The sequence below is a fragment of the Eublepharis macularius genome, chromosome 12, assembly GCF_028583425.1.
Source record: "Eublepharis macularius isolate TG4126 chromosome 12, MPM_Emac_v1.0, whole genome shotgun sequence".
Classification (NCBI taxonomy): Eukaryota; Metazoa; Chordata; class Lepidosauria; order Squamata; family Eublepharidae; genus Eublepharis; species Eublepharis macularius.
Window position 1 is genome coordinate 2341113 of NC_072801.1, and position 11979 is coordinate 2353091.

The window sequence follows — 11979 nt, forward strand, 5'->3', positions numbered from 1 at the left end:
TGACGGAGACTCCACCCTTGGTCACAGCCAGCAAGATCTCCAGAAGCCTGGCGCTCTCAAGCCGCCCAGCCCACGTCACAGCTCTCTGGAATATGCTTCCCTTTACACACAGGTATATCTGCTCGTTACACATTCAAAATAGACAGAATAGACTGACAGACATACAGAGTTACGACAAAACACAAGCACCGGTTTCCATGTAAAAGAAAGAAGAACGCGCGCACACGGAGCCAGCCACGTTCACGCAACACCACACATCACCACACTGCTGAATCCTTCAGGCAGTTGGTGTGCCGAACTTCAATATCCTTTTACACTCACTCTTCCTCACTCCTATAAAGTCAAGCCTACGGTTCAGGCTCCTCCCCATACAGAAGCGGCGGCCCTTTCCCCGCGGTTTACACAAACATCTCCCTGGCTAACTTGCTTACGCGAGCCTACTTGCCTCCGCCTCGTCGGAAGCGCACCTAAACTTTCAACCCGTTCCCACGAGTCTCTCTTCCTTGCGGTCTCCACCGAGTGCCGCAACCACCTCTCCAGCTTCCTCTTCCCAGCCACCAGCTGCGCTCCTATGGAGCTGCTCGCAAGCTACCTCGGCGCAGCTGAGCCCTGCTCAGCTCAGTCCAGCTACCCTGAGCACCCGGCCGTGCTCTCCTCTGCAACACTCGCCCACTAGACGCACCCCCGCATTTGCGCCACTTCTTCACACACACACCTAGGCTTTACAGTGTTCTTCCTTTACTTCTTTATGTGGGATCCCACCTACCCTCCTCGTGTCAAATAATGCCTCAGCCCATCTATCGGGACTTACCAAGGGCTTACATAATGCTGCCCGAGGAGGGGTCCCTTTTTACCTTAGTCCTCATGCGCGCTCACACTTTCTCCTTTGCTTCCCTTCTCGAGGATCTCAGCGGGTTCGTGCTGTGTTTCCCTCGTTCTTCTCCTCAAGATGCCGTCCCTCTGCCAGGCCGAACTTCTGCCAGTTTTAGCCAAAATATGGGCTACGTGCACGTTCCTGGGAGCTGTTGATGTCCTCGCGAGGGACAGGTCTCTGGAGTAGAAGGGGGAGCAGCTAAGGGACGAGCCCCCAAAACTGTTATACGCAAAAGTTTGCACCTCTGTGGTTTGTTCTCCTTTTTCTGACAAACCACAATAAAAAAAAAATTTAAAATAAAGATCCTGGAGTCCTCTTTTGGAATTGAAGCAAAACAGATGGTTTTAATTAAAACCGGTGGATAAGCCTTTTTCTTACACAAACGTAGACGGTCTCCTTGCGTGCAAAAGCTCATCAAAATTACAATAGAAGCGCAGAGCAATTAATACTTTCAGATAATCATAACAATATTACAATATTCTAATATTTGTTATCTTATTGGCTCATAAGGTATATAGGGTCAGTTCTGATTCGAAGATGCAATTCTGGATTGGCCCCTCTACTTGGGGGAATTCCAAATCTTGCAACCCTCTTATCTTGTCCTCAATTAGGAAGGACACCTGCTAACCTCTCACCTACTTTCTTCTGGGCACAATACTTTCAATGGCTCCAATGAGCCTCAGTCTGGCAGCCTTGGTACCCTCTGATAACTGAAGTCTGTGGGTAGGAAGGGATGTTTTTCCCTCTGTGCCCTTTCCCCCAGTTTCTTCTCAGCCTTAAGGAAATAAGGCCACAGGTGGCCAAAACCAGTTTGCTGCATCAAATCAGTTTTCTACAAAAGGCTCTCTGGCACTGATTCCTATTGGAATTTTATAGAATAATATAACATATGCGTAATATTTTATAAGTGCAGCTCTACAAGCAGTATATTATTAGTCCTCAGTTCTTGCAGAGTTTCAGCATACTTCTCTTGATCTTCTTGTTTCAAGTGTCATATTCTTACAGGTTGCATTACAAATACTACATAGGCTCCTGAGCGTAGAAAAAAGTGCAAGGCATATAAGTGATATATAAAAGTAGTATATAAAATCCCTTTCTTCAAATCTGTATCCATCACCTGTGCCTAGCCCAACATCACCCAACAAGCTTCCACTGCAGAGCAGAGATTCAAACGTGGGTCCCCAGATCCTAGTGAGACACTACACCACACTGGATTGACGATAAGTTTACAGGCAGTTCCAAACCCGAAGACTCAACAGCAGAACCTCTGCGTTCGTAGACAAAAGACCCCCCAGCACCAGGCACCACAGGCCTGCAGCAAGAGTTGGTTCTCTCTGTCCAGCCTGGCTGGCGACTTCTTCTTCCCGAGCTGCCAGCTGAATTCTATTATCACAGGTGTCCAGGCTACTAGGTGCTTGAGATTTCACCCGGTTAGCACACAATAATGACACCTTTAGCAACCTCTTATATTCCTAACCCCTCTTCCTACTTTCTCTCCTTGGCCAACATCTTGAGTATAGTGCACCTCACTCTGAGCACCAAGTCCCAGCCTGCTTATCAACAATGTTCATTTGCTGCAAAAATGACAGATGGTGGCACTAGCCTGAAATCCAGAAACGTTGCCCACTAATCCCACCAGGATCGAGGGGCTCTGTAGTATGCACTCTCGAGCAAGGTCCAACAGCGGTGCACTGCCCATTTCCAGCAATCTGTCCGCAAGTCCGCAGGCAAGTCATAAACTCACCTGCCCCACCCCAGCGAAGCCTTCCTATCTTCCAACATCTGCCCTTCCACCCATGACACATGCACCAGCTCTTTTCTATGGAACAACTGGGCTGGGTTCACACAGCAGTTTGTGGATTTGGTTCTCCACAGGATCAAATAGAGAGGACCACAGCTCCAAAAATAATAGCCACAATCACAGAAGTCATTGCCCAGTGAGCACTGATCAACGGGGCATTTGCTTGGCACTATTGCAGGTGCAAACACATGTGAAGGCAATGGCAAGGAGAAAATCAGCTGCACGAAACAAGCCTGGGAACCAACCCCCAGCTTCGTGACCAAGGCTGGGAAGATTAACAGACCCCGGAGTTCTGGACCACCTGCCACGACTTTGCAGCATCACTGATTAAAATCCTGCAATCAAGGACACTTTCCCTCCTTCACGCTGCTTGCGATGCCCTCAAGTGATGGGGATCCGGTTGCCAATCAGTTCACAGATAATGTCTCCTGGCAGGAACTACCAGGTAGATAGTTCTGGATGTGGAAGGCCTCCACTTCTACTTACTCACTCACTCACTCACTCACTCACTCACTCACTCACTCACTCACTCACTCACTCACTTATGTTATTTATGAAGAAAAGGCTATCATATAACAGGGAAAAGATACAGAAGTAACCAGGAAAATTATCTGGGATCAACTTCCATAGGAGCGACAGCTAAAGCGATTAGAGCTTCCTGGTTTAGAAGAGAGGTAAGTAATTTATTTATTTCCATAATTCATGCCCAGTCCTTCTACACTAAGGAGCACCTCGGACCAGCTTACTCTAAAATATAAATGTACAAAACAAGATTAAAGCAGGGGTTGGGACTACGGTAGAGATGTCTCAATTTATGTATAGCATGGAGAGAAAGACAGCTCTCTCACAAACACAAACCCATTACAGTAATCCTTCATGCCTTGCAGATGTAATCTACAGGATTCACTGACACAAGAAATGGCTATGACTGGACTAGATGGACCCTTAACCTGGTCCAGTACAACTGCAGTTCTTAGATCCAATTAACTAGATCCCTTTCTGATTCCCCCCAGCCCCCCAAAAGGGAACACATACTAGTTAATTGGCTCTTCTGGTTTATGTCATGGCTACGCTGCCAGAAAAGTGGATGCTGAAGAAGCAAAAAATGACAACCGATCAGGAAAGTCTTGCTACCTATCAAAATTCTGGCTCTGTCGCCACTTGGAAGCAGCACAATAACTACAATGGGCCGCTGTGTAGAGCAGCCGCCTACTTGTACAGGCTCTTACATTTTAATGTGATTTTATTAATTGATGTTACCTGCTCGTAGCCCACTTGCGGGGAGAGCGGGTTATAAATCTAATAAATAAAAATAATAATACAAGCGCACATGTGCCTGATAATCACATACTTTAATTCAAAAGCCTTGCATCTTTGTGCTCCAACAGATCATGTTTTCTAAAAAAGACGGCCGCTTTCCAGCAACTCGATTACCCGCATTTTGAAACCCATTGGGGGAATATGCAGCATCATGGAAGGACCCACCTCAGGCACTTCAGGAAAGCCAGGATCCGTGCTCAGGAGCGCCAGATCTGGCCTTCGTTCCAAACTCACTGCTCTTCACTGGGCTTACAAATCCAAGCTGTTGAGGAAGTGGTTCTGCCACCAAAGAGGAGGCTCCTTGTGCAGGGATGTTGAGGTGCCAACTGGCCCCACCAAGCCCTCCCTAAAATAAGTAGGTCCACAGGTTGCAGCACGGGGAGGGGAAGAAGCCAGATGAAAAATCTCTCCCGCTGTCCAGGGTCAAGGGAGAAGAGGCAGTACTCTCCTGTCCCTCTCTTTCGCGTTTTCCCTGCAACATGGCGCGACGTTCCGGAGGCAGGTAAGCCATCTGGAAATGGCCCTTGTATGGCGATCAGTTTCCATAACAAATCTGAGAAACCGTATTTATAGTTACCTTGCAAGCAAATCCACAAAAAACTCAACCTTCAAATTTCTCCCGCTTCATTTCCCCAGAGTTTGGAATACATCAACAGACTGAAAACGAGAACTTGCTCCTTTTCTGATTCATACAGAAGCTGCCTATCCGCTCTCTGCCTGGCAATTCTCACTCACTACAAGTGAGGACAATGACAAGCCAAGCTTGAAGCACGGCAGTCTCCAACAAGAAGGGGAAGGGGAGCTGTGGCTCAGTGGCAGAACTCCCAGCTTTGCCCACAGAAGGTCACTGGTTTGACCCTCGGCCTCTCCGCCTGGAAAAAGGAGGATGTCGCTGACATGAAAGACCTTTCTCTGCTCAAGAGCTGCAGCCAGTCAAAGGGGCAGGTTTTGCACTAGAGGGACCAGTGGCCTGAGCCACCTTTGTATGCCATGCAAGAATACTGCAACTTCCCCATGCTGACCCCTCACCATACAACAGGAAAAAGCATTAACTGACTTTTCCTTATGCAGGGAATCCAGAGCAGACAGCTTGTCAGCCAAACAATGCTTCATTTAAGGCCCAGGCATGACAACAAACTCCTTTTGCCGGGATAGGGAAGCACTGATGCTGAAAAGTTCCAAACAAGGAGACAGTTTTGTTACCGAAGGAAAAGAAATCAATGCACACGAAGCTCAAGCAAACAAAACCCTCCACCCCTCCCGTGCAATCCATACAGCAGAGTTTCCAAATGTAAACTTTCAGGATGTAACCTCTCTTCTTCAGGAACCTGAGCTCTCACTCACGCAAGCTCATACCCCAAAAATCTTGTTAGTCTCTGAGGTGCCGCTGGATGGCACTGAATGCTGCTGTTCTACTGCAGACCAGCACGGCTGCCCACAAGCATCACGTGCCAGCACCTGCCTGGAAACCAAAGGGGGACCTGATGGAGGCTTCAAAATATTTATCCTGAAAATGCCGAGAAAAAGAGCACAAAGAGAGCGGGGGGAAAGTTGCTTATGGTTTCTAGACACCAGAGCTGAGGATTTTCCAAGGCAACTGACCAGATTACAGATTCAAAATGGACAAAAAAGAAGCACATCTGTGCACAATACTCATTCACCCACGGAACTCATAGCCACAGGACACTGCAAAAGCCACCAACATAATCGGGTTCCTAAAAAAGATTACAAACCTTTCGAGGATGGATGGGGTTCCAAGATGCAAAAGGCACCATTCAATGGCAGCACAACAGCACCGCACCTCGAATGCCTTTGTCTCCCCCCACCCCACCCCTGGTCAAGGGGCCGGGGGCTCTGGACGCCCTCAGGCCAGGCCTGGGTAAGCAAGAACTCTACTGGGCTTCAAATGCTGTTGGCCCAGCCGGCTGCTGTCTGTTGGAGGGCAGCCGGGCCCCACAGTGGCTACTAACCATGGTGAATAAAGGGATGCCGTCAGCGTCTGAATCCTAGCGCTGCAAGGCCGTACCAGGAGAAGGCCTCTACGTCCCGTTGGTTGGAGTGACTGGTTGGCTGCTGTGTGAAACAGGAGGTTGGACTGGATGGGCCACTGGTTAGAGCCAGTAGAGCTCTTCTTCGGTTGCTAAGTTCTTACCTTCACAATACCCAGATCCAACCAGGACTGACTAGAGATCTATCATCTGGCCAGGAAACAACTGGACCACATGCAGTTTAAAAAGCACCTGGAGGGGGTGTTCAAACTTTCAAGGAAAGCACTCTAGAAAACTACAATAAACAAAGAATCAAGGAGGACGGCACATATTTATGAATAAACAGATGCATTTATGGATTTTGGAGAGGCCTGGCTGTTATTTAGCTAACTCCACAGCTCGGAGTAGAATTAATAACAACAACAACAACAACATTCAATTTCTATATCTTCCCTTCAGGACAACTCAGAGCAGTTTACAAAGTATGTTAGTATTATCCTTGCAACGATCACCCTGTGAGGTGGGTGGGGCTGAGAGAGCTCTGAGAGAGCGGTGACTGACCCAGGGTCACCCAGCTGGCACAAAAGAGGCCCTTCCATACATCGCAAAGAGTTATCAAACCCCTGTGAGTGACTAAGAGAAGGAGGGAACAGTCAGAAGAAAAAGCTACCAGGGGCTTTCCCATATGAGCCGTAAGAGGATAAAAACTGCCCTTTCCTTTGCAAGCCCTGAAAAAGGTACCTCAGTTAACTCAACTAATGCATGTGTATCTTGCACACATTTTCAGGCACAACCGCATTTACCGGTTCTAAGCAAAGCCTTCACTCACAACACAGCACCAACAGTACAATGGAAGAGTCAAGAAAAACTACACACCTCAGCCGGCTTGCAGTCTGAAAGTGACTCTGGTCTCTCTAAAAACCCTCTGAGGAAGAAAAGGTCTGAGGAGATAGGGTGGGGTGGGGTGGGGGGGCAGACAATAGGAAGGCGGCATTCCTGAAGGAAGACCTCATGTCCTTCCTCCTCTCAAGGGTTCTTCCAGTGCTCCACGCGGCACCCCCAGGGGTTGGAGACGGCAAGAAACCCACGAGGGCTGCTTGACGGCGGCTTGGAACACAGACTCAGACATCTGATCCTGACATGGACTTTGTTAAAAACACACGTGTGTTGCTTCTCTTTGAAACACGTCCTTTAAAAAATACAACAGGATATCAGCAGTAGAACAGCAGTAAAGAATCTCTTTTTAAAGCCGCAACATACACCTATCAGCAGTGTAATTTAAAAGGCTTTCCTAACTTTGTTTTTTCGAAAAGTTTTACATCTTCTGGCTCAATTTTATAAGTGCCCGCCATATACTCCAATGAGGAACTGAGAAAAGCATTCTTGGTGTTCTTTTTTTTTTTAAGACACTATCATTTGAAATCACCCAAATTTTTCCAAAATTTATTTCCCTTTTGCTTTCTTTTGAATTACTAAATTTAAGACACACGCCAAAGGCAGACACACACGCAGGTTCTGCAAAATGTACTTTGTTTCTGTGTAAATGGATCCTTCCTTCTACATCCCAAGATCCAGGAGCAATCCTGCAAGAGTTCCAGTGTGTTTCATTTACACATCTCTCTACCACCACACAACCCCTTTTTAACAACCCACCAAAGCTAGCAAAAAAAATGTAAATGCAATGGACAGTGTTCTAAATGAGCAAAGGTTACCCCCTAATAACTAAAGGTCAGTTCTGGGGTCAGGTCTAGAAGCACTTTTTAAAAAGATGACAGCCATTTCCACCAAGAATTTCTCTTGCACATGATCAACGAGGCATACACCCATTCCTTTCAAGTGGCTTTGGAAAGCTTCCAGGCAGAACTACTCTGTATTTGGGTTTTACTACTGAGAGCTACAGACAGAAGAGCTAGTTATTTCCACTGCCAAATGACAAATCTCCAGCCACCAAAACAAGACCAGTCTGGAGTTAACAGAATACAAAGAGTCTTGCCTGTCTTCTAAGTAAGCAGTTTGCAACTCCTGACACCACAACATCACCAGTTCCATAAAGAAAATTTGCAGACCACATTATGCATTAACAAGTCACGCAGACACACAAGGAGCGCATCTGCTCTTCTTCATTACACGGTCCAGGAAATGGGTGGCCAGCCAGACAGGGAAGGAACAAGATGGCCCCTGAGCTGACAATAAACCAGGGTCCTGCCAGGAGGGGCCTTTGGCAGCCGATTCTTGCAAGCTAAACATGCAAACTCTAACCGCAGCAGTTCTGAACCACAAGGGCTGGTAGGCAACAAGTGAAAAGACGGAAACCCTCCCACTGGAGATGCTCAAGCAACAGCAGCCCCTAGCACAGTGGGCAGTCCCCTGGTGTGCCAGAGCAGACAACAGACTCGACCCCTGGGCACAACCCACAGCCGCTCCCATTCATTTCAACCCAGTCCACATGGAAGAACAGCCTGGTGGGTGGGTGCAGGTGTGGGCAAACACCTGTTTCTGCTGGAGTCCTTGGGAGAGCCGCTGACAGTCAGAGGACCCAGCACTGCTGTCTCCTCTGAACTGAGGGCAGAAGGCGGGTCTCACATGCATTTTGTCCTGAGTTAATGTAGATCTTAAGTCAGGAGTCAAAAACCCCACAGGTCAGCCAAGGAACAGAGCGCCTTACCCTGAAGTCAATCCCCACAGTGGATATGAAGCTCCCAGCCAGGAAAGCACCGTCCTTGAACCGCACCAGCAAGCATGTCTTGCCGACCCCAGAATCACCAACCAGCATAACCTAAAGAGGAAGGAACACCAAGGCGGAGATCAGAGGTGGGGGAAACCACAGAGGCCAGGCGTCAAGGACCCGGTTGCTTGGCAGGGTCCTTTCTGCTGTGCAGCTGATGAATGTCAAGACTGTGGGCAAGGCGCAGGGGCACCTGACTTTGGGCAAAGAAACAGAGTAGAACAGCTGCCCATTTTACCCCAGCCCCCCACAACAGCCAGTCTGTCAGCTGATCCGTCTGCAGGCTAGATATAGCCCCCCCAAGCCATTTTCCCTGGCCTTCCAAGTCTGAAGTCAAGGCATGCCAAGAAGTTACAGAGGGAAAATGCAAGAAAAGGAGACGGATCTTACTTCAGTGTTGCATCTTCCTTGCTGAGAGCCAGTGTAGCATAGTCCTTAGAGTGTTGGACTGGGACCTGGGAGAGCCAGGTTCGAATCCCCACTCTAGCCTGGAAGCTTGCAGAGTGACCCTGGGTCACTCACAGGCCCTCAGCTTAACCTACTTCACAGGAGTGTTGTGAGGATAAATACAGAGGAGGCGGGAACTACGTGAGCTGAGTTGGGTCCCCACTGGGGATAAAGGAGGGTATAAATGAAGGCAAAGAACAAATAAGCAACCTAGGCAGTCACTCATTCATTCAAATGGTTCAGGACAGATGCAAGCAACGCCTGACGGTTTCACTGAGTTCCTCAACATGGAAGCGTCCGGACCCTCCACAAAATGAGCGGGCAGGTCAAGGAGCTACTTCGGGCCAGGCCGCCTTGGCTTGACGGCCAGGAACGAGAAGTTCAGCGGCTCCGCGCCGCGTCGCGTCCGATGTTTTGTGCAGCTTCGGCGGCCCCATCTGTTCCGCTTCGGCTTTTGCAAAGCAGCTCGGCCGAGAACAGCCCGCGCCCCGCGCAGCGGCCGGTCCAGGCGCCCAGCTCGACGGGGGGCTGCGGCTCAGCGCCCTCCGCTGCCCTCCCCTGCCCAGCCCGGCCCGGGTCCAGCCGCGGCGTCTGCCCTGCACAGCGCCGGGGGAAGCCGCCCGGGCCGGCGCCGCGGAGCACGTGCAGCACAGGCGCCTTCCCTCCGCGCTCGCCGCCCGCCGGCCGGGGCTCACCTTGAAGGCCACGTCGTAGAACTCGCCGCTGCTGCTCAGCGAGGGTCTGCCGGGCGGCGCCACCCCGTTGGCGGCGGCGGCGGCTTCGGCCCCTGCGTGCCCGGCGGCCTGGCGCTGCGGCGGCTGGGCGGCGGGCAGGGCGGCCGAGGGCGCCGAGGAGGAGGCGGCGGCGGAGGAGGAGGAGGCAGAGGCGCCCTTGGCGCGCGGGCTCTTCTTGCGGGACATGGCCGGGGCTCAGCGCGCCGCCGCCGCCATCCCGCCGCAGCTCGCCCGCCCGCCTGCCCGCCTGCCGCCCCTCGCGCCGCCCAGCCGCCGGCAGCCGCGCCGATCCTGAGCCCAGGCGCCGCCTCCCTCGGCCGGCCCAGCGCACCGAGGGGCGGGCGGAGGGAGCGGGGCCGCGCGCCGGGCACCGGCCCGGCCCCTGCCGCTGCCCGCTCGGGAAGTGCCCGCCCGGGCACATGGCCCTGTCGGGCGGGCAGAGCCTGTGCCGTGTCTGGGCGCGTTTCCCACGCAAGCCCCCACCCCACCCCACCCCCGCCGCCTTCCAGGGGAGAGAGACGCCTCGACCCGGCTTCGCTTCGCAAAGGAAGAAATGCAACACCGGCTCCTTTTTGTGCACAGCGAGGACTGCCCAGAGGACCCGCGCCCCGAGGCAGCCATGGAAAGCAAGAGCCAGCATGGGGCAACCGTAGACTTGGGTCTCGGAGGAGACCTGGGTTCCAGTCTCCAGCCGTCCGTGGAAGCCCGCTGGGTGAATCCGGACCATCATCACTTGTTCCTGAAGTTACTCTGCCAAGACAGCCAGTTTAGCGTTTCCCCAAGATCCTTCTAAATGCCAAGGAGTGGACCTGGCGTCTTCTGCATCCTAAAGCACACCTTAGGCCAAGCAAAAACATGGGATCCAAGCCCACCCCCTCCCCCACTTGTCAGACAGCCCCATCAGCCACAGAGGCTCCCTTTCCTTGACAGCGCATTTGATGGAGAAGCCCTCGACAGGGCAGCAACGGGGCCTGTCACCCCCCACTCAGGACTTTCAGTCCCAAACTTTACTGCCATGATGGGGGCAGGGGGAGACCCATAATTCCCTGCTGAGCAATACAACCACCATTGCAGGCTACGTGCATCACCCACCAGGATCCAAGTGTTTTTTTTCCAGTTCCAAAACTCATTTATTGAACTGCTAACTATACACAGGTAAATAAACAGTGAACGGAAGGAATAATAAAGCGTAAACAGAAACCCCTATTTTCTCGCCCTCGTGCCCTAATTAGATGTCGTGTAGGGCAGGCCCTATACTTTGATACCTAGGGTTACACTAGATCCACCTCTCCCCTCAGAGCCATCCCTCCCTCCCCTCTCCAGCCACCAACTGACTCGCTCTCCCTCCAATCACCCTCCACTCCAGAACTGGCCCCTCTCCTCTGCAGCCTATAGAAAGTTAACTCCAGAAATCACAAGGGCGTTTCTCTAGGATCCAAGTGTTTTGAAGTTAAACAGACTGATTCATTCCTTCACACAGATTTAGACAGGACTGTATTATCTTTTTAAAAATAACACAGAAAAATTAGAGAGAATTCCAACTTCATTCTGTCTGTTGGGGTGAGGTTTGGTAGGGCTAAGCAGCGGGACTCTGGATTGGGTGTGTGGAGAAACTGAGAAATGGCAGGTGCTTATAGCACTGCCTAGGGAAGCGGGGGGTCGGGTGGGCTGACATTTTCATCAAACTTTCATTCTACAATAACCCCCAGATCTTTCAATCTGAATCTCCTCCCCATCAGCATATATTTAAAATCAGCTGGGGGGGGGCTGCTCCTAGATGGCAACTATCGCTCCCTCTTCTCTACTTGTTAGTTCTTGAATGGGAGGCAAGAGATCCCTTCTAATTGCTCCTGAGACTATAGATCCCAGACTCACATCACACAAGTCTGCTTATGTGCATGGCCGGTGGAGCTTTGTGTGGGCCAAAAAAGTTAAGAGTCCAACTGGAATGCTCTGAGGCTGAAGAAGCTGGTGGAAGGACGACATTTCTCATGGCCTCTCTTGCTCTCCAGGGCTGCGCAGCCTTGGAAGGCTTGAATTACAGCAGCTTATCATCCTATCGTGGCTGCAAAAACCAAAGAGAGCAGCTT

General features: G+C 50.9%; 1 protein-coding gene across 1 annotated transcript in view; it reads right to left on the reverse strand.

Annotated features, from left to right (window-relative positions):
- Positions 1–10092, reverse strand: part of RAB26 (RAB26, member RAS oncogene family) — a 146955-nt gene extending 136863 nt beyond the window's left edge. Inside the window, exons 1-2 of the mRNA XM_054992205.1 lie at positions 9851–10092; positions 8649–8759 (exon numbers count right to left, since the gene is read on the reverse strand). Of these exons, the coding sequence (XP_054848180.1) occupies positions 8649–8759; positions 9851–10075 (336 nt within the window). The 5' untranslated portion in view covers positions 10076–10092. The remainder of the gene's footprint in view (positions 1–8648; positions 8760–9850) is intronic.
- Positions 10093–11979: the final 1887 nt, after the last annotated feature.